Genomic DNA, 22046 nt, shown 5'->3' with positions numbered 1-22046 from the left:
GAGGCACCGGAGGCCCAGAGTCTGAGCTACTGGGTTTGCTTCCTGATCCCAAGATCTGCTGGACACGCAGTCTTCAAGTCCTTTCACGTGTGCAAAACGGTGTGTGCGGAGAGAGGACGAGGGGTGTGCGGGAGTGTGCAGGGGTGTGAGGGAATGTGCGTTTCGAACGGCAGGATCAAAGTTCCCTGGGAGCAGAATAGACAAATGCTTGGTCAGCATGCCCTTCTCGGGGCCCAGGGCCAAAGACACGGGCTCAGGGGTGGATGGTGAGGTGGGATGTCTCTCAGGGAGAGGACAAGAGGCGTTAGTTTGGATGGGCGAGTCTCTAGCCAAGAGAAGCAAGCCCCATCCTGCAGGAATCCAGGTTTTCCAGACATCACAGGTATTCCCCCAATTTCTGAACTCCGGTCCTCCCACAGGAGCAGGGAGAGCCATCTGCCCTCCCCAATCTCCTGCCAAAGTCCAGTCTCTCATCAGGTGTTGACAGCAGGCGCATTCACGCTCTCCATTTGCATCTCCTCCAGGCAGGACCAAAAATATTCCTCCACCTTCTAAATGCTGAGTCAGCACAAGACTCCTGACAAGGCATAAAGGCAGTGTGCCTTTTCTCACCCCAGGTCTTAACCTTGGGCTGGGGAAGGTTCCCCTAAATGGACAGTCACACACAGAGAGGGTCTGGCCAGCTCAGAGACTATTCTCTCAACTGCTCTCCATCATTCTCCTCCTCCTCCTCCCTCCTAGCCCAGCATTTTCCTCTTTCCTTTCATATTAAACCAGTCTAACCCCCCACTGCATTCCATAATTTTTTTTGAGGACTGTCTGTCAGGACAATTTTGACTACAAAGAACAACAACAACAAAGAGCAACACAAAAACCAATTCAATCTGGCTTAAGCAAAGGAAGCAACTTGTGAGCTCATGGTACCCACACAGCCCAGAGTGGGTGGTCTGCCCACCTGTCCGTTCTGCTCCTTAACTTTGTGGTGGCGAGACCACTCCATGTCCCATCCTCTGAGCAACCCCAGAGAAAGGAGAGAACTTTTTCGCTTGGCTCCCAGTCGCATCTCAGCCCTGAGCTGCTTTTCTCTGGTCCCGGTCACCTGCCTGTCCTTCCAGCAATCCCTGCAGCCACAGGGATGGGGTGGGCAGGACCCGAGGGGAGGTCTCGAGTCGGTTCCACCAGTTCCCCAGGGACTGAGAATGAGGCAGGGATATTTGCCCACCGCTCAGCAGGATGGATGCATTGGGCTCAAAAGGAAATGGATAACCGATGGGCTGGTCACACATTGGTGGCATTGGGATGGTCTGTCTTGCTCTCGTGTCTCAGTAGCAGGCTATTGAGGGGTCAGAGGTCGAATGTGGGTTGTTGGTGGAGTCCTACCCAGAGACCCACAGACCCCAACTTTCCCATTTGGGGGCTCTGTTCCTTCAGTCTTGGCCTTTGGCTTCCATGGGTGATGGGTCACGTGCCAGGGCCACAGACAAGCTCTGCCCTTCTCTTCCTTCCTCTCTCTTGTCTGTGACCAAGGGATGAGGCCACACCACCCATTTCCGGAGCCTCAGACACCCTGACCTTTCCTATAAGCCTACAAGGCCCGAGGTGTCCTCCCTGCTCCCCTCAGAGCAGACGCCCTGAGCAGAGGAGCTTCTGGGGTGGGTGTTGTTGGCTCCCTCCCCCTGCCCAGGCCATATCCGGGGTTCACCTCTATCTGAAGCCCTCCCTGACAGCCCAGGTCTGAACCTTCTGGGATGGGGTATCCTGACCACACAGGCCAAAGGACCACGCAACGTGAAATGGAAGAAAGCGCACCTTTATTTCAACCCCAACCCCCACCCCAAAACCCAACCCCACTGCACCGTCCAGAGGATCCAGTGAACAGAGCCCACATTGCAGCATCACAGATCCCCTAACGGGGCTGCCTGTGTCTTCTGCAGGCGGGACTAGGGAGCAGGGCCCAGGCCCCAGGAGCAGCAGCTGCCGGAGGCCCCTGCTTTGGCCATCAGTGGTCCTGGTTACAGAGCCATAGCAAAGGGAGACAGTCCCAAGTGTGGGCTCCTGGCACAGACCGGCTGGCAGAGGTAGTGTAAGCACATCTGAAGGCAGGGAGTGCCTAAGACCAAGCCAGGTGCTGTCTGGGCTGAGAGTTGCCCAGGTTCTAGGAACAAGGAGGAAGTACGTAGGTGGAGAGGACTGAGTCAGAGGGTAGCAGAGTTCTAGGCTATTGTCTGGGTCCAGGAAAAGTGGTTCCACAGAAATGTGGGAGCTGTGGAGAAAGGCAGGGATAAACTGCCAGGCAGAAAGGGGACTGGGGACAGGGAGAGAGGAGCCTAGAGGCAGATAGACAGGGAGACTGGGAGAGGGAGAGACAGGGATAGAGGAAGAGAGGTTGAGGGGCAGAGAGGAGACAGGCTTAATTTTCCCCCTTCTCTTCTTCCACCAGCTCTGTGAGCTCTGGGTGGGTGGTCCCCAAGTTGTCCTCTCTGAAGACAGGACTCTCCTCTACCAGACTCCTCCCAGTCACATCTGCTCATTTGAGATGGAGGCCTGGTAACAAGGCTGAGTTGAGGGTGGGAAGGGACCTGCTCAGCCCTGCCTGCACCACTTCTACCTCAACCTAGGTTTGAACCCCAGCTCATCCTTTTCCTCCTCCTCTTCCTCCTTCTTCTCCTCCTCCTCTTCCTCTTCCTCACCCCCCTCCTCCTCTAGGGAATAACTCACACTAATCCCCCCGCACCAACCCCAGGTCAACTCTCCCCTGAGGCTTCCCTGAGTCACAGGCCATTAGGTACCCAGGCCCCTCGCAGAGGGGAGAGAGGAAGGAGAGGGTGAGGTGAGGTGGGAAGGGAGGGAAGAGGCAGGGGAGTGAGAGCAAAATCCACACTGTCCAGTCCAGCACCAGCAATGCAGAATCTGCCCTAGACCCTGGGACCTAAGTACAGAGAAAATCTGAAGAGAGATGTTTTAAAATGTACATAATTCAAAAAATATTTTGTGCGCACATCAGGGTTTTTACAAAATCCTTAATTCATCATCTCCAAACTGTTTAAAATGTTTTTTGTTTTTGTTTTTATCCACTAAATTACTCACTATAGCAGCACCACCTTGAGTAACCAGAACCCACAAGTGCTGGATTTTAGATTTTTCTACCTTTAGGAAGGGGGGCACGACCACTAAGCTTGTGGCTTTCAGGATTTTACACACCAGGCAACGCAACTTCCAGGAGCACTAGCAATCCTAACACTAGCTACCCCCGGAGTCCTGAGATCACAGCCCTCAGGGCCAGCCAAGCACAGAGATGCTCAGACAGTGTTGGTGGGGACAGGGAGTGGGGGGACCCTGAGAAGTGGAGAGTGAAGCCCCAGGTTGGGGGACAGTTGCTCTTTAGCTCCATAGACAGTTAGCAGTTGCCCCTCAGCAGGGCTTTTAATTTCAGAGAAAAGAGAAATTTGGTATATATATATATATATATATATATATATATATATATATATATTTTTTTTTTTTTAAATGCAGTACCTCTTTTTAAAAAATACATTTTTATTGATTACAGAGAGGAAGAGAGAGGGAGACACAGAAACATCAATGATGAAAGAAAATCATTGATCAGCTGCCTCCTGCACGCTCCCTAACTGGAGCCCGCACGAGCGTACAACCTGGACTCACAAGCCCTTGACCAGAATTGAACCCGGGACTCTTCTGTCCATAGGCCAATGCTCTATCCACTGAGCCAAACTGGCTAGGGCAGCGGTTCTCAACCTTTCTAACGCCACGATCCTTTTTAATACAGTTCCTCATGTTGTGTGACCCCCAACCATAAAATTTTTTTTGTTGCTACTGCATCACTGTAATTTTGGTCTTAGGTGACCCTGCTTACAGTTCTCAACCTGTGGGAGAACCGCTGCTGTAGAGCCTAAGACCATCGGAAAACACAGATACTTACATTACGATTCATAACAGTAGCAAGATTACAGTGATGAAGTGGCAACGAAAATAATTTTATGGTTGGGGGTCACCACAACATCAGGAGCTGTATTAAAGGGTCGCGGCATTAGAAAGGTTGAGAACAACTGGGCTAGGGTTAAATGTGGTATCTCTTACTTTAAAAATGTTAACTCAAACAAAATAAAAATCACCCCGTAGGCTAATCAGAACAAGTCTCAGGCTATTTTGTGTGTGTGTGTGTGTGTGTGTGTGTGTTAATGAAATCTTAGAGATTCTGGAAATATTAGGGATCCCAGGATCATGTAGTTCCATGGGCATTTCTAACAAATTCCAAGGTGATGTCACCGCTGCTGGCCCACCCGCCACATAGTGAAGATTTAGCTCATGCTTCCACCTAGGAGTTCCCTCTGGCTGTATCCTTGGTCCATGATGTCTCCAGTTCTACTTGCACACTTCCAGGGGCCGGATGCTCACTGCCAAGAGTGGCAGCCTGGGTGCCTGCCGCACCTGCTAACCCTCTCCTGGTCTGCAGCAACGGAGGAGGACACCGAGTCACACATGCCGAGGCCCATGCTCTGGGACATGAGAGTTCCACAGAGACTCTCCAGCCAGGGGCGTGCCAGGACGGGCTGGCTGCCCAGGCAAACCGAGAACACTCGTATCCCCTGGGTGTCTGGTTAGGAAAGGTTTGGTGCAGTTGGCTTTTTTTTTTTTTTTTTTTTTTTTCCTCCGCCTTAAAGCAAGCTTTTCTCTGCACTTGGGCACGTTACGTGGTTACGCCCACAAGTGAAGGAGGCAGTTCCTGACAGGTGGGGGAGGGAGTAGGAACTGACACTTGACGCTAAACAGCAGCCCTCACACCCTCAGCCTGGGTGACATCCTCTGCTCTGGTGGGCCAGGAGGTCTCCGCCTTCTCTGGGGTTGGGGCATCCAATCCCAGAACTTGCTTCCTGGTGCCTTAAGAAGCCCTGGAAAGAGGCGAATCCCCATCCCCCACCCCCCACCCCATCTCAACATCCTGCTGGTCTCAGGGTCACTGGGGCTGGAGGTCACATGCCCAGGGCCCTGGATCCCAAGGCCAACCATTCAGAACCCGGCTGTCAGAGCCGGGGGCGTGGAAGCCACGTGGGCCGCTCGCACTCCCCGTGGAGGGGACCAAGCCCAGCGAGGGCACCGGACTTTCCACAGGCCACACCGCCGGCCGGCAGCCAGGTCTTCCAAAGGCTGAGTCCTTGGACGAAAAGCTGCACAGAAGCCCCCGGCGGGCAGCAGGCAGGTTTTGGTCACCTGTAGCAGCACTTGTCAGGAAGAGGAGCTTCTGGGGGTGACCTGAGGGGAGAGGAGGGTGTCAGAGGAAATGGTGGAACCAGGAGGGCTCACCCAGGAAGGGGAGGGCCATGGATCAGAGCTTCCTGAAGGCGGGAGGAGGCCAGAAGAGCTTTCGCAGTCATCTGTCCTCCAGTGAACGCTGCCCCCTAGGGTTCTGTCTCTTGAGCAGGGCACAGCCTGTGGGGGTGTGGTGGGGGCTGGTTAATGCACTGGGGGTCTGAGGAGAGGTCACAGAAGGTCATGGTTACAGGGATTCCCACGTCGGAATTCCTGGACCCCTCCAGACCTTCCCTACCAGAATCCGTGGCTGGTGCTCCCCTCCGGGGGAGAGCTCTGGGTTAGGAGCCAGCCCGGGCTCACCACGTCAGACAGAAACCAGGACACTTGGCTTGGATGGGGAGTCGCAGGCAGGGCTGGTCCTTAAGCTGGGAGAGAGGCGCCAGCCCCTGCCCTCTGGGGAGGGGCCCGGGGGAGCACCTGTCCCGGCCGCCAGGCGTCACTTTCCCGGGAACAGGCCCGGCCGCGCCCTCTCCAGCTTCTGGCGCCGCTCGGGGGGGATCTCCTGCAGGTTGATGCCGTGGTTGCTGGCCCTGCAGGGAGAGGGCGCCTCAGGGGTCGAGGATGAGAGTTGGGGGGGGGGGGGGATTTAGGGCCCAGGTCTTGCCACTTGGCGGCCGGGCGGGGTTAGGCCCGGCCCGCCCCCGGGGGACGGCTCCTCACCCCGGATGCAGGTCCGGCGGCTTGGGGATGGGCTTGGTGAAGCCGCGTCTGCCCACCAGCCAGTACGTCTCCTCCGTGCCCTTGCCCTGGAAGACACAGGGAGGGAGGATCAGACAGGCGGGGCCGGGGCGGGGGCGGGGGTGGGGGGAGCGGCGGCCTCACCTTCAGCTCCGTGCGGCCGCGCACCTCGGTCTGGAAGCCCTGGTCCAGGGCGCGCAGGATGCGCACGGTGCTCGCGTTCACGTGGATGCGGTAAGCTGGGGGCAGAGGACGGGGTGACCCGGCTCCGCGCCCGCGTCCTCCCGCTGCCGGTTCCCTGCGGACCCCGCCGCGCCGCCCCCCGCCCCCCGCCCCCGCCCGCACTCACGCAGCCCCGTGGACTCCATGCGCGAGGCGGTGTTGACCGTGTCGCCGAACAGGCAGTACCGCGGCATGGTGAGCCCCACCACGCCGGCCACGCACGGGCCTGCGGGGAGCGGGGTGGTGGGAGGAGGGGCCGGGGCTGGAGCTGGCGGCTGGGCGGCCCCTGGGGCCTGGGGGAGGTTAGCGCCCCATCAACCCCACCGGCTCCCCCAAAGAAACACTCCCAAGCGCTCCCTGACCGCAGCATGCAGAGCGGCTCCAGGGCAAGCGCCCCCCCCCCCCCCGCCCCAGAGAGGAGCGCCCAGCGTGGGGGGGGGCGGCGGGGGGTGGAGTGGGGGGACGGAGGGGTGCGGGGGGGGAGGACCTACCCGAGTGCAGGCCTATGCGGATGCGCACGGGCACCTCGGGCATGTGGCGCATGCGGAAGGAGCCCACGGCGCTGAGGATGTCCAGGGCCATGCTGGCGATCTCCGCCGCGTGCCGCTGCCCGTTGCGCTGGGGCAGCCCGGAGGCCACCATGTAGGCGTCCCCGATGGTCTCCACCTGAGGGGGGGCCGCAGGGCTTCAGGACTGAGACCCCCCCCCCACGTGAGGGTCCCTTGTCAGGAGGCCCAAACCGGGTTCGAGCGCAGAGACACCGGGGATCCTCGGAGCTGGGGACTGAGCTGGGGGCTGAGCTGGGGGTGGCGGGGAGGGGAGGAAAGGAGTTCTGTCCGGGAAAGAGGACCGGGCTGGGGGCCCGGGGGCCGGCGGGGAGGGCTGGCTGGGAGGAAGGGCCTGTCCCCTGCACACCCCACCTTGTAGACGTCGTGGGAGCCAATGATGGCATCGAAGAGCGTGTAGAGGTCGTTGAGCAGGTCCACCACTTCGATGGGCTCGCTCATGGCGGAGATGGTGGTGAAGCCCACGATGTCGCTGAAGTACAGGGTCACCTCCTCAAAGTACTCGGGCTCCACGGGTGTCCCCATCTTCAGAGCCTCAGCCACCGACCTAGGGGTGGCAGGCGGCGAGGTCACCCGGGGGCCACCCCAGTCCGGCTGGCGTCCCGCTGCCCTCCCCGCTCTGTCCCCGCTGGCCCCTACGGAGGCAGCATCTGCGTGAGGAGCCGGTCGGTCTTCTGCTTCTCCAGCTCCAGCTCCTCCGTGCGCTCCCGGATCAGGTCCTCCAGGTTGCTGGAGTACTGCTCCAGCATCCGCAGCATGGAGTCGATGATGTTGGTCTTGCGGCCCTTGTTGATGCTCTTGAACTGGCGGGAGGAGGTAGCTGGGGGGCCTGCTGAGGACCTTGGCTGCCATGGCCCCCTCCTGGGGCAGAGTTATGCCGGATTCTCTCTCTCGCCTATTCATTCATCTTCAACTCATCAGGCCCCTCCCACACCCCAGGATGCCGGGCGCTGTGCTTTCCCACATTATGAATAGGCACACAGGAAATGGGGACCCCATAAGGCCAGCTGTCCTCCGCTAGTCATTCACAGAGCACTGAAACCAATCCACCCTCAGCGCCAATTCCCAGGCCCAGGGTCTTTCTGCCACGTTTGGCCAGGAACATACTTAGTTCTCAATTAATACTGAACGGAATCAAATATTTCTCCCACCCACAGCTCTGTCTCAGGCCTCAAAGGCCTCTGTGGCCTCCACTCTAACTCTGTCCCCCCAAAACCCAGTGCTCAGGCTGCCCCTGAGGAAGAGCCTGGCGGGTCAGAGGTCCTGCCAGCTGCCTTCCTGCAGCTCCCCGGGTTGCCGGCAGGTGGCCAGCCCAGCCCTTGCCCTTGCCCAGCCCCTCACCAGGGTGAAGGTGCGGTCCATGGAGGGCCGATGGTCCGGCTGCTCCGCCCAGCACTGCGTCATCAGCTGGATGCACTCCATGGGAGCCTGGTCCATGGACACCAGGGGCCGGCACAGCGGAGGGGGGTTCTGCACCCTCTGCACCACCTCTGGAGGCACGAGGGGGCCGTGAGAGGGGGGCACCAGAACAGAAGCCTGACCATTGAAGCTCAAGATGGGCGGGGCGTGGAAGGGGCCCTTTAAATCAGAGCGTTGGTAGGTGGGGAAGGGGGTTGCTGGGAGCGACAAGGGAACCCTGAGCCCTGAGTGGGGGGGGCAGTAAGGTGACAGAGACTACTATCAATATTTATTACACATAGGAAGCGAGGGCTAGGATGATCAAGTAGCTTGCTGAGTCCTATAGATGATATATATAATATGATTTGAACCATGTTCAACTGCTGTTTTCTCATCTCCCCCCCCCCACGCCGCTGTCTCGGGAGGCCCCTAAGAACCAGAGAGGAGCCTGTTCCATCTGTTGGGGGAGCAGTTTGGAGCCCAGCATCAGGACGGAGGAAATGTCTGGCGCCTAAGAACCGCCCCTGCCTATCCTGGGGCTTGGCTCTCTGCGCCTTCAGACCCGGCTTGAAGGGAGGCCTACATAACTAAGTCTCAGCACTGGGCTTGAGGGAAAGAGCGAGGCTGGGTGTGGCCCGGCTCTGCCGAACAGCAGGAGGCCCTTCTAGCTCAAACCCCACTGGAGGGGGCCGTACCCGCGGGGGTCAGCGCCAGCATGGCGTAAGGCGCGCTGCGGCACACCACCTCCTGCATGATGATGCCCACGCTGAACACGTCGCCGGCCAGCGTGCCCCTGCGCTCCAGGCCCGGGTCCCGGAGCAGCTCCGGGGCTGTCCACAGCTGGTCTGGGGTGGGGAAGAAGGCGTGGGCGCGCGGAGGGCCTAGGGGGGGAACTGTGGACAGACAACCCCACCCCCCACTCACCAACCCCTCCCCTCCCCCGCCTGAGGCTGGCCCTGGCCCCCCCCACCCCCCCCCGCAGCTATCCCCAGGGGAGGCCACCCGCAGGGGTCTCAGAAAAGCCCCGCCCTCACCCAGAGGCCCCGCCCTTGGTCCAAAGGAGACCCCGCCCCTGGGCACAAGCCCCGCCTCTGGCCCAGAGAAGATCCCGCCCCTGGGCACAAGCCCCGCCTCTGGCCCAGAGGAGACCCCGCCCCTGGGTACAAGACCCGCCCCCGGCCCAGAGGAGATCCCGCCCCTGGGCACAAGCCCCGCCTCTGGCCCAGAGGAGACCCCGCCCCTGGGCACAAGACCCGCCCCCGGCCCAGAGGAGATCCCGCCCCTGGGCACAAGCCCCGCCCCCAGGCTAAGTCCCAAGTGGAACAGGCCGCATCGCAAGGACAGAAGGTCGGCTCCTCAGGGATAAGGCTGCGCCCCGATAATGCCCCGCCTCTGGGACTTCACCCTCCTCATCTCAGAGGTCACAAGGCCTTCTCCGCAGCAGGGGTCGCGTCCGGGAGATGTGAGATGGAGAGATGCCAGGCGGAGGGAGGGATGCCAGGCGGAGGGACAGGAGGGCCTTGGAATTGTGAGCCGGCAGTCCTACCCTCCGCGCTGGGGGGCTCTGCCAGCACCCTCTGCGCTTCCAGCAGCCTCCCGTGGCCGTGGTCCGTGACTTTTAGCACAAACCTCCCGTCCACCACGCAGTTCCGGGACTTAAGTCGCCCGTGGGCCACGCCTCGGTGGTGCAGGTACCTCATTCCCTGGAGGGGGTGGGTGGGGTGAGGGGCAGCTTCAGCCCCTGCTCCCCTGAGCTCTCTTCCCCGCCCCTGCCCCTCCCCCGGCCTCCCTGCTCCCCACACACCTTGATGAGGTCCAGGAGCAAGGAGGACTTGAACATCCAGTCCAGCTTTATGTCTCTCTGGGCGAGCAGGTCGTGCAGGGAGCCCCGCGCACAGTGCTCCGAGACCACGGCCAGCACGGCCTCCCCGGGGGCCGCGGCGCCGTCCGCTCCCCCCGCCAGGAAGAGCCCCAGGTAGAGGGCCACGTTCTCGTGCCGCAGCTCCCGCAGCTGGGGGGTTGGGGGGAAGGTAACAGGCATTTACCCCGGGAGCAAGGTGGGGACGAGAGGCTGTGACTCAGGGCTGGTTTTGAAGATGGGATTACAGTGGTGAACAGAAGGTCCATAGGGCACGTAGGAGGGCTTTCTTCAGCAGACTTCTCTCTCTGAAGAGACATCTTCAAAGGCTACCGCTCAGAGACTGAGTATGGGTTTAGTTTAAAGTTACAAGTGAAAAGACTCCTTTGCACTGGGCATCAGGATCTAGGCAGGTTCCGATTTATTAACCATCAGACTTGGAGCTGTCCAGGCCTCAGGGAAAAACACCTCAGGAAGGAGAAGCCACTGGCACCACCACATCCCCTTCTGATGTAACAGCCTTTGGGGGAAGAACCAGGGAGAAGCTGCACTGCTTTAAAAAAAACACACCACAAAATACCAGAAATAGCCCTAGATGCCAAAACCGGTTTGGTTCAGTGGATAGAGCATCGGCCTGTGGACTGAAAGGCCCCAGGTTCGATTCCGGTCAAGGGCATGTACCTTGGTTGCGGGCACATCCCCAGTAGGGGGTGTGCAAGAGGCAGCTGATCGATGATTCTCTCTCAATGTTTCTAGCTCTCTAGCCCTCTCCCTTCCTCTCTGTAAAAAAATCAATAAAATATATTTTAAAAAAATAGAAATAGCCCTAGATGATCTGACCCAGTGGAAACAGTGTGTCTGCGGACTGAAGGGTCCCGGGTTCGATTCCAGCCAAGAGCGTATGCCCAGGTTGTGGGCTTGGTCCCCAGTGGAGTATGTGCAAGGGGACAGTCCATCGGTGATTCTCTTTCATCATTGATGTTTCTGTCTTTCTATCCCTCTCCCTTCCTCGATCGAGGTCAATAAGATTATCTTTAAAAAACAAACAAACAAACAAAGACCCCACCAGGAATGGCTTGTACTGATGAATCACTCTGCCTGCGGCTCCACCCTCCTCCCCAAGTTCAGGAAGTAGAGGCTGAGTAGTCAAGCTGTAGTCCCAGACTGAGGCCCTCACCGCTTGGCATGCTGGGAAGTGGGGGCTAGCAGGTGGCTAATTCCTTTTCTAGCTTTCCTTTGGTTCAGTGACGGGCTTCTTTCCATCTTCATTGCCTGCCTGCTGTATTTAGTGGTGATTTAGTCCGTTGACAACTACAAGTAGTCCACTTAAGTCATTCTGCAGCCATGACCAAGAGCTTCTGGGGAGGCATCAAGGAAGGAGGCCAGGCCAAGGCTGCATGGTGTTAGGGGGGCATTGAGGTTGGAAGAACCAGAATAAGCCATTTTATAGCCTCTGCCAACTTTTCACTTCACTCGTCTGGTCAAGGCATGTACCTTGGTTGCAGGCTCAATCCCCAATAGAGGCATGCAGGAGGCAGCTGAACATCCTTCCAAGCCATTGCTAACACAAATGTCACTGAGGTCATAGCCCTCATCGCCATCTGGTTCATGAGAGCGCGCTGTGGTGGAGTCAGGAGTCTGAGTGGATCAGGCTTTACTAAAGACTGAAGGCGCAGTTTAGGCAGCTCCCCTCAAGGCTCTGGGCCCCATTGTCCCCAGCTGAATGGCAAGGCTCTGGGCCCCAATGTCCCCATGCATCAGCCAGGCCATTCTGCATGAATGACCTGACAGAACAGGAAGCCCATTTTTTTTTTACTTTCTATCACTCACTCAGCAAACATTCATTGGGGCTCTCTAATGTTGCAGACACTATGCTGGGTGCTGAAAATATAATGGAGGGGGCTCGGGGAAGCCTTCACACAGCTTTCGGGCTAGTCAGGGAGGCAGATAAATAATCGGGCACACAGAGGAACATAAAATTACATATACGAGCAGCACATCAGAGGAAATAACTGGTGTTATCAGAGAGCATAATGGGAAAGCTGCTTCAGAGAGGAGGGGACACTTCACTGAGACCTCTTGATCTTTCCACTGGGGGCCTACCTCTGTACCCAGCTGCAGAGAGAAGGCAAGAAAGGAGAGATGATGGCCACCCGCCCCCCCCCCCCCCCCATGGGCCCAGTCCTACCTTGGAGAAGGCTGTCTTGGTTGCTGGGCGGATAACTACGTGTTGATCCCCTGGGAATTTCTTCAGCCACACCCAGTCTCCCTGGAGCAGAAATATGAGTAGTGAACTCAGTTTCTTTTTATTCTTTTAATATATTTTCATTGACTTTTACAGAGAGGAAGGGAGAAGGATGTTCAGCTGCCTCCTGCATGCCTCTATTGGGGATTGAGCCTGCAACCAAGGTACATGCCTTGACCAGAATTGAACACGGGACCTTTCAGTCCACAGCCTGACGCTCTACCCACTTAGCCAAACCAGTCAGGATGCTCACCAACAGTCCTATTGAGCAAGCCATTGCTAACACACAAGTCACTGAGGTCATAGCCCTCATCGCCATCTGGTGCATGAGAGCGCGCTGTGGTGGAGTCAGGAGTCTGGGTGGATCAGGCTTTACTATAGACTGAAGGCGCAGTTTAGGCAGCTCCCCTCAAGGCTCTGGGCCCCATTGTCCCCAGCTGAACAGCAGGCTGGCTCACGGGCCTGCAATATCTGCAGCCACACAGGGGCCCACGCTCAGTAGGCCTGAGCTGGTTCAAGGATCTGCTGTGGTCATCTGGAATGAACAAGGGGCCCTTCATTTTTATTTTGCCCTGGACCTTGTAGCTGGCCTTGCCTGTTGATAAGGGATTTGGACAAGAAGGGAATTTGGGGAGGGGGGATGTTGATACAGACCCCTAAAAAGCATTTTGAAAGAAAAATGGAGACATTCTTAATTGTCACAAAAACTGAAGGCAGCCAAACGAGTGTGGCTCAGTGACCTGTGAGCCAGTATAATAGGTCATGGTTTGATTTCTTCCGGTTGGAGCGCATGTCCGGATTGTGGGCTCCATCCCCAGTTGGGGGTGTGCAGAGGCAGCTGATGGATGAGGCTCTATCATCACTGATGTTTCTACCTCTCACTCCCTTTCCCTTACTATCTGAAATCAATAAGAATATATATATATATATAATTAAATAAAAAAAACAGCACTGAGAGCTATGTTTAGTAAAAAGGGCCAGAGGTAGGAGACACTCAACATTCTTCAAGGCACAGGGTAGTCCAATACAGTGAGGAATAACCTGCCAAAAATGACGGTAGTGCTGCTCTGAGCTATGGCGTGATGATTTCTACGTGACAGTCTCTGTATTCTCTCGGTGACCTGACCCTCTGGAGCTCTAAATATGCCCTCCCCCTCTGATTGGCTGAGCTCTCTCTCAGCTCTCCCTGAATTCGTTCTCATTAACTCCCACTCATCCACCACTCAGGTTGGCTGAGCCCATCGTTAATGTCCTGTGGCCCTCGGTGGCTTTCCTTTCCCCTCGAAGGCTCGCCCTTCCTGAGTCCGGGTGGAACTGGGTGGAAATGCCGGGTGGGGCCGAAACGTGAGTCGGTTTGAGTCATGGGTAGCCGTGTCTGGAAACTCGCCATCCTGATCAATCCGTGTCCTGGAATTGTCCGTTCTGTGGCCGGCAAGCCATATCCCAGAGGCCCCTCCGCCCCAACTTTCCTGGAGGTCTGTGCCCTTCGGTAACCTGGAGGCTTATCTCTGAGGCGGAAGGACCCGGGGCTCCCAGCAAAGTGGGGGGTGTTCTCAGTGGCCACACCAGGCTGCACGCTGGTCCCAGCACGCTCCCCACCGGGCAGGCTCCTGGCCCCTGGGACACTGAGGTTGGCTCTGCGGACGCCTCACCGGGGTAGCAGCTAAGTGACAACCCTGGGCAGGAAGGATTCCTGGTTGCTTCCCTTTTAGAAACGTATGACCTCTCCTCCCTCTTTGGGGTTCCTGTCTCCATTTCCTGAGGATCGGACGTGACTCTGGGAACGGACGGAGCTCAGCCTCCCGGGTCAGGCTCACCTCATAGAGGCCGATGTTGGGGCTGTCCGCAGGCTGGCTGGGGACGCTGCGAAGGTCGGACGCACTGCGGGCCACCAGACTCGACCGACTACTGCCCGGGGCCCCCTGGAGGGCAGAGGTCAATTCAAGGGGTCAAATACACTCCGGTCCCGGATGTATTGAGTTCTCAGGCAGAGTTCTGGGGGTTAAAGAGTCATTAGGGAAGGTGATCGTGATAGTACTTCCCAGGGCACCGCAGTTGACAGTTTACAAAACAAACATTCATTTCCTGTTGGAGCTTCACGCTGCCCTGGGCAGCAGCCAGGACTGGGCCTGGGACCCTTGGTGCGCACACCAGGCCTGGGGCAGGGCCGGGGCAGACACCAGACCTCCTTTCCAGTTGGGGCAAGGGCTGGGGACCAGATATTCAAGGAATGAGAGTTGGATCCTGGCTCCCTGCTTCTCCCACCTTTTGAGAGCCGCCCCCTGGTGGGTGAAGGAAGGTGATGTCATCCAGAGTCAAGAGGATCTTGTTGGGGCCTGAGGTCATTTGGACGTGGAGCAGCCGGTGCCTGGTGGGGAAGCAGGTCATCTCCGCAAAGGGGGCCCGCGGGCACGAGAGGAGCCGGAAGGGGACCATGTTGCTGGGGGGTGGGGGGCGGGTAGCCATCCCCAAACCAGACCTCCCTTGGGACTAGGACAGCCTTCTAGGACCCGTCCCTCTTGTCCCTTTAAAAAACACTCTCCGCCTCTCTCGAGGGGCCCAGGCTTGTTGCACAGCTGCATTTCTGGCCGAAGAGAGCCAAGCTGCCCTCCTGCTCCCCTCACCGCCTCACTCACCTCACATAATGGGCCAGGAGGGCCCCCGCCAGCCCCATCCCAACCACCAGGAGGAAGCCGATAAAGACCAGGCCCGGGTCCACTCCTGAGGGCAGGGAGAGGGACCCTGAGGACCACGCCGAGGGGAGGCAGCCTTCCTAGGGAAGCCTGCGGTCAGGCCGTACCCTGGAGGCTCCCGGGCAGGGGGTGGGAGCCGGGAAAGGGAGCTGGCCAAAGGCCGTGAGTTCCGCTAACAGGGAGCTTCTGGGAATGCCAGGAAGAGGGCGTCAGGGGCTCAGCAAGAGAGGGGCCCCGCACACGTCTCGGGCCCACTGTCTGTCCCCACTCTGCGGGAGGTCCCCGGGGACGGTCCTGGTGGAGGCTGGGGTCGGCCCTCACCTCCGCTGCAGATGGCGTCTGGGTCGAACCAGCAAGCGGGATCGGGCCCAGGCCCCGGGCCCCCTCCAGGGAAATGCACGGGGGTCCCGGCGGAGCGGAAGGAGCCCCGGGCGGGGTCCAGCATGTACGTGGCGAACAGCTGGTCCCCCGCCTCGTCTGTGTCCAGCAGCACCAGCGGGGGCTCCTCGGCTCCTCCCAGGGCCCCGCAGAAACCCGGGGCCGGGGCCTCCTGGGCGCGGTGGGCCGCAGCTGCTCCGGGCGCCCCGCCGCCACCTGCCGCCGCCCCGGCCCCCGCCACGGCCCCCGCCAACAGGAGCACCGCGTCGTAGATGGTGCCGAAGAGTGGGGACACCTGGGGGAGGAGGGGGAGGGGCTCAGGGGGTGGGGTCCCGGCCCGTAAACAGACTGCCCTTCTCCTTACCTTTCCCCGGGGCCCTTCAGCCCTTGACTGTCCTCACTTCCCAGTCAGAGGTGCCCCATCTCCCTGTTGTCTCTGCCTATCCCAATTCCTTTCCCACGGATCTTCCTTCCTCTCAGGACTCTTAGACTCTTCTCACCTTTGGTTAATTCTAACTCTCCTTTTCCTACAGATCTTCCCTTCCTTTTCCTGTTGGTTGCCCTGAATATATATATTTTAAAATATATTTTATTGATTTTTTTACGGAGAGGAAGGGAAAGGGATAGAAAGCCAGAAGCATCAATGAGAGAGAAACATTGAGCAGCTGCCTCCTGCACACACACACACACACACACACACACACACACCCACTGGGGATGTGCCCACAACCAAGGTATATGCCCCCGACCGGAATCGAACCTGGGACCCCTCAGTCCACAGTCCGAGGCTCTATCCACTGAGCCAAACCGGTTTTGGCCTGAATGTATTTTTAATTGATTTCAGAGAGAGGAAGGAAGAGGGAGAGATAGGAACATCAATGATGAGAATCGTTGATCCGTCAGCTGCCTCCTGCGCGCCCCCTACTGGGGATCAACCCCCAAACTGGGCGCGTGCCCTGACCCGCGATGGAAACATGACCTCCTGCTTCATGGTCGATGCTCAACCACCGAGCCATGCCAACCGGGCCTGACTGTATTTTTAACGTCATTACCTACCACTAACCAGGCGCCTTCTAATTCCCATTTTTAGTCTCTTTGTTCCCGGAGACCTCACGTAGCCTCTCTATTCCCACTTCTCACAGTGCCAGGCGGCATGGGAAGCACGAGGGGTATATCGGTAGACAAGACAGAGTCCCTGTCTCAGGGAATCTCCGCTGGTTGGGGAGACGGACAGGATGTCAGGCAGGGCAGTGAGTGAGGTCCAGGAACGGAGACAGGAAGGAGGGCCCTCCCTCGGGAAATGAGCCGGAATTATCCAGGGAACAGACAGCTGGTGCGGGAGAGTGGAAACAGCACAGCCTGCGGCATGGAGGGAAAGAGAAGGACACATCCAGGGAAACCAAACTAGCCGGGTCTGATGGAAGTTCAAGGAAGATGGAAGAGCAGAGACCGGTTTGGCTCAATGGATAGAGCGTTGGCTTGGGGACTGAAGGGTCCCGGGTTCGATTCCAGTCAAGGGCATGTACCTTGGTTGCGGGCATATCCCCAGTAGGGGGCGTGCAAGAGGCAGCTGATCGATGACTCTCTCCCATCGATGTTTCTAACTCTCTATCTCTCTCTTCCTTCCTCTCTGTACAAAATCAATAAAATAAAAAAAATAAAACAAAAAAAAACCCCTGAATTTAAAAAAAAAAAAAAAAAGGAAGATGGAAGAGAGAGGACCTCAGACCGGTCAGAGAAGCCTCGGAGGCTTCGGACAGAGGGTGACAGTCCCATGCCTGAAGTTCAAGCTGATGGCTGGGTGGAGACAGGCCTAGGACAGGTAAGTGCTGAATCAGAGACCATTTGGAAGATTTTGTTTTCAGGTTTGAGCCAGAGATGGTGTGGCCCGAACCAGGGCAGTGACAGCGAGAATGGAGAGTGGATGGATTTAGAAGTAAACAAGGACTTGATGCCTTGCTTACTGAGAACTACAGAGGGTTTTTCCCCCACCGCTTTCTCTACTCTCTCTCTCACTTTCACTCCATCCCACCTGTTCCCATTCCTTCCCGCCTCTGGCTACCCCACATCTGGGTGGGGGGTATTTCACCCCTCCTTCACTCCCAGCACTCTCTCACAGGGCCCTCTTAGTTGTTAGTTTTCTGTGCCCCGACATCTAAATTCCCTTCTATCTTAGTGGCTTACAGCCCCCCTTTTATGCACGGGGTGGGACGAGGTGGTCTGCACTGGGATTCTGTTTCTCAGGGAATCCTGGGTATTAGCTGGTTTCAGGAATAAGCCGTGGATCTAAAGAATGATGGACCTTTCTGCTTCTCACAAGATGTCATGGCTCTCAACAAGTTAAAACCACCAGAGGCCGAACCCGGTTTGGCTCAGTGGATAGAGTGTTGGTCTGTGGACTGAAAGGTCCCAGGTTCGATTCTGGTCAAGGGCATGTATCTTGGTTGCGGGCACATTCCCGGTAGGGGGTGTGCAAGAGGCAGCTGGTCGATGTCTCTCTCTCATCGATGTTTCTAGCTTCTAGCTCTCTATCCCTCCCCCTTCCTCTCTGTAAAAAATCAATAAAATACATTTTAAAAAGCCCCCCAGAGGGAGCACCTCTGAAATCTGTACCCTCTCTCCTTCCTGCCCTCTTAAGAACGCCAGCTGTGTACTATGGTGTCCGCGGTGGTGGTGCTGGGGGCGGGTTTACTTGAAGTAGACTGCAAAGATGCTGCAGAGTTTAGGGTTCACTCTCATTTCAGTCTTTCTGGAAACGATGCCCCAAGCAAGCGAGACCAGAGCGTTCACACTACCCAGGAGTCTCCAGGGCAGGTAGAGCTGCTCCTTATTCTCTCCCCATTGTGGTCCTCCTCTCTCCCACCGACTCCATCCTCCTCTCTCCCACCGACTCCATCCTCCTCTCTCCACGGACTCCATCCTCCTCTCTCCACGGACTCCATCCTCCGCTCATGCCATGACTGTATCCACTTCTCCACTCCTGGCCCCCAGCCTCCCTGCCCCAATGTGGCCATCCTCCCTCTGCTTCTTCCCCAGCTCCCGCCCCTCCCTCTCCTCCCGGCCCCTCTCCCAGCAGCGGCTACCTGCTGCAGGTTGAGGTCCGGGGGCAGCTCCTGCTGCTCCTGGGCCCGGCGCAGGCCGGCCAGCACGCTGCCCCCGGGCGCACAGCGGCGCGTGAGCGTGAGCACCGCGTCGTGCGCCCTGCGGAGCCGGGAGCTGTTGGCCAGCGCGGCCGCGGCCGCGGGCCCGGGGGGCACGGCGTAGTGGAGCGTGTCGAAGGGCAGGAAGACCAGGGAGCCGTCCGCCAGGCCCAGCTCCTCCGCGGCCTCCAGGAGGCAGCGCTGCTCCTCGCCGCCCAGCAGCACCGAGTGCATCACCATGATCACCGCTGCGGACACAGACACACGCTCCCGGGTCCGCCCGCCGGGGCCCGCGGGGCGCCCCACCCCACCCCCCTGCCCGCGGGAGCCTACCTCTGACCCCGGGCCCCGCCCGCACCCTCCGCAGGGCCGCCCGGGCTCCGGACACGTCCGAGGGCTCCATGGCTGTCACCAGGGCGACCGGCAGCCCCCGAGCCCGGAGCGCGGCGGCCAGCGAGCGCCCCGCCTCCACCCACAGGTCCTGCGGGGCGGTGACCAGGGCCACGCGCGCCCAGCGGAAGGCGCGGAGGAGCGCGTACAGGGCCTCGGCCGCGGGGGCCCCCGCGGGGGCCGTGGTGCCCGCCGCCCGCGCCCCCGGGCAGCCCCAGGGCACCAGCGCCACCCCCGCCTCCTGCGCCAGCAGCTCGGCCGGCCGGCAAGCCGCGGGGTGCACGGGGCCCACGAGCCCCGAGACGCGGGCCAGCGCGGCGGCCACGGCCCGCAGCGCGCCCGGCGCCCCGCACGGCTCGGGCAGCAGCGCCACCTCCAGGCGGGGCGCGCCCCGGGCCGCCTCCCGGTTGAGGCGCGCGGCGGCCAGGCTGGCGGCCAGCGCGGGGCGCGCGCGCGCGAAGATGGGGTCGCAGGCCCAGGGGCCCAGCACCCCGACCGTGAGCGCGGCGGGGCGCGCCGGCGGCGGCGGCAGCAGCAGCAGCAGCAGCAGCAGCGGCGGCGGGAGCCACGGCCGGGCGTCCGGACGGCCGGTCATTGCCCGCTTCTGCAGCACAGAGCAGGGGGTACCCCCATCCTGATGAGACACCCCACACCCCCCAGCTCTCCTGGGCTCTCTCAGCACCCCCTCACCCCCCCGTTTCTCAAAGGCCCGTTAACCCAGTGTCTCCACTTCCCCGCCTTAAGCTTGGATGACCAGATGGGGTCCAGGAGCCCGCCGCACCTCCCAGCCCTTCGGCTTCCTGCTCCCTCTTGGCTGCCCCTCTCCCCTGGTCGGAGCCCCCCGGGAAGGGGGGTCAGAGGGACAGGCCAACGGCCCCCCCCCCCCGACCTAAATGCGTCAGGGGGAGAAGGAACCGCTCACCGTGAAGCAGGGGCGCGGGCCGGGGTGCGGGGTCCCAGCCCTCGCACCGGTCTCCTCTCCAGCCGGCCGGGCGGGGGTGTGGGAACAGCCAGCCCGAGCCCTTAATCCGCCTGAGCTGCTTAGCGCCCCTTAATCAGGCGGGAGGGTGGGGCGGGGGGCGCTGGAGGAGGTTGGGACTTGGTGGGGGGGGGGGGGTATCTGTCCTGGCTTCCAGGTTCTTTCCCCCCAAACCTCCCAGCGCCCCGATCAGGGCCCCAGCACAAAGGAGCTACAGGTCCCCCTTCAGGCTGCGCAGCCCGAACAGTGACCGGACTGTCTATGCCCACGGACACAGCGGGCGCTCCGTCCAGGGTGGGAGCTCCCAGTTCCACTCCCTCCATCTCTGTCTCCCGTGTTGCCAGTTAAGCCCCATCCCTTGACTGGCAAAGTGTGTGCCCCAGAGGCCAGACCCAAACCGGCCCACCCGCCTGCCTCCCTCCTGCCCACGCCTCTCCCGGCCCGGACACATCGGCGGCCGTGGGGAGGCAGGACCCCGGGCAGTGGAGAAACTAGGCACAGAGCCCTCCTCCTGACGGTGACGCTGGGAAAACTGCTTCATGTCTTGGAGGTTTGTGTGGAAGTCACCTGTGGCAACGAACATCATTTCCTAGATGACAAAAACAAATCAAGTGTAAAGGAGAACGTGATGGGCAACTTGCCCTGCTATATATCAACATTTACACAAAGGCCCAGCCAGGGGTGGCTCAGGGGCTGAGTGACGACCCAAGAACCAAGGGGTCACCGGTTCAACTCCCGGTCAGGGCATGTGTCCAGGTTGTGGGCTCGATCCCCAGTGGGGGGCATGCAGCAGGAGGCAGACAATTTAATGATTTTCTTTTTTTCTTAAAATATTTTATTGATTTTTTACAGAAAGGAAGGGAGAGAGAGAGCTAGAAACGTCGATGAGAGAGAAACATCAACCAGCTGCCTCTTGCACACCCCCGACAGGGGATGTGCCCACAACCAATGTACATGCCCTTGACCGGAATCAAACCCGGGACCTTTCAGTCCGCAGACCGACGCTCTACCGCTGAGCCAAACTGGTTTTGGCTAATGATTTTCTCTCACATGGATGTTTCTATCTCTCTCTCCCTCTCCCTTCCTCTCTGAAATCAATAAAAATATATATTTAAAAAATTATACAAAGCTATAATAATTAAGATTCTTTATAGTGTTTTTTTAGTGGTAAGCAAATAGACCAACGCGACAGAATGGAAAACACTGAAAAACAACAACACAGCAAGCCCTGGCCGGTTAGCTCAATGGTTAGAACATCGGCCTGCAGATCAAGGGGTCTCGGGTTTAATTCCTAGTCAAGGGCACATGCCCCAGAGGCAACCAATGGTTGTGTCTCTCTCACGTAAATGTTTCTCTCTCTCTCCCCCCTCCTCCTTTCTCCCTCCTATTCTCTCTAGAAATCAACAGGAAAAATGTTCTCAGGTGAGGATTTAAAAAGAAACATCACAGCAAAAAATGGAAATTTGCTATATGAAGAAATGGACATTTCTTACCTGTGGGGAAGAAAGCTATCTCATAAATGAGACTGATTAGCTAGCCAGAGGGGAAGGGGAGGGGATATAAGATTAGATCTCCATCTCACACCACATAAATTTAATTTCAGATTAAAAAATACGCATAAAACAAGCGAGGCTTGGTGGTCGAGCATGGACCTCTGAACCTGGAGGGCAGGGCTGGATCCCCAGGCGGGCACCTGCCCGGGTTCGGGGCTCCGTGCCCAGTGTGGAGCACGCAGGGTGCAGCCAATCAATGACTCTCTCCTCACTGATGTTTCTGTCTCTCCCTTTCCCTTCCTCTTTGAAATCAATTTTTAAAAGTGAAAAAAAATTCTTTTTAAGAGTGTTAAGATCTCAGGGGATTCTCTGTATGTTTGAAATACTTTATAATTTAAAAAATGTTTTGCCCTAGCCAGTTTGGCTCAGTGGATAGAGTGTTGGCCTGTGGACTGACGGGTCCAGGGTTTGATTCTGGTCAAGGGCATATGCCCAGGTTGTGGGCTCGATCCCAAGTAGGAGATGTGCAGGAGGCAGCCAATCAATGGTTCTCTCTCATTACTGATGTTTCTCTCTCTCTCTCTCTCTCTCTCTCTCTCTCTCAAGTCAATAAAATATTTTTAAAAAATATTTTAATTTTGAGAAAGACAAGTATCACTTGATCTCACTCATATG

The 22046-nt window shown here is 58.2% G+C and overlaps 1 protein-coding gene across 1 annotated transcript; it reads right to left on the bottom strand.

Moving 5' to 3' along the window:
• Positions 1–4168: 4168 nt before the first annotated feature.
• Positions 4169–19801, bottom strand: GUCY2D (guanylate cyclase 2D, retinal). The gene is made up of 19 exons (XM_084863835.1): positions 18843–19801; positions 18453–18757; positions 15313–15664; positions 14935–15019; positions 14564–14666; positions 14116–14220; positions 12242–12322; positions 10000–10206; positions 9742–9898; positions 8891–9040; positions 8139–8287; positions 7437–7600; positions 7152–7344; positions 6723–6897; positions 6359–6457; positions 6154–6248; positions 5992–6077; positions 5749–5861; positions 4169–5271 (listed from the first exon to the last, which is right to left on the bottom strand). Exons 1-18 carry the CDS (start codon positions 19492–19494, stop codon positions 5768–5770), a joined length of 3252 nt encoding a protein of 1083 aa, XP_084719961.1. The 5' UTR covers positions 19495–19801; the 3' UTR covers positions 4169–5271; positions 5749–5767.
• Between the last annotated feature and the right edge of the window lie 2245 nt (positions 19802–22046).

Source organism: Pipistrellus hanaki (assembly GCF_964339955.1).
Source record: "Pipistrellus hanaki genome assembly, chromosome: 16".
NCBI classification, from domain to species: domain Eukaryota; kingdom Metazoa; phylum Chordata; class Mammalia; order Chiroptera; family Vespertilionidae; genus Pipistrellus; species Pipistrellus hanaki.
The sequence above is the reverse complement of the archived record's forward strand: the minus strand, read 5'-3'. Positions and strand labels throughout refer to the sequence as shown.

Excerpts from the sequence above, each read along its gene's own strand:
- GUCY2D (XM_084863835.1), bottom strand. The coding sequence starts at position 19,494 with ATGACCGGCCGTCCGGACGCCCGGCCGTGGCTCCCGCCGCCGCTGCTG. Across the intron at positions 15,665-18,452 it reads CGGACCTCAACCTGCAGCAG|GTGTCCCCACTCTTCGGCAC; the intron begins GTAGCCGCTGCT and ends CTCCTCCCCCAG. Across the intron at positions 12,323-14,115 it reads CCAACATCGGCCTCTATGAG|GGAGACTGGGTGTGGCTGAA; the intron begins GTGAGCCTGACC and ends TTTCTGCTCCAG.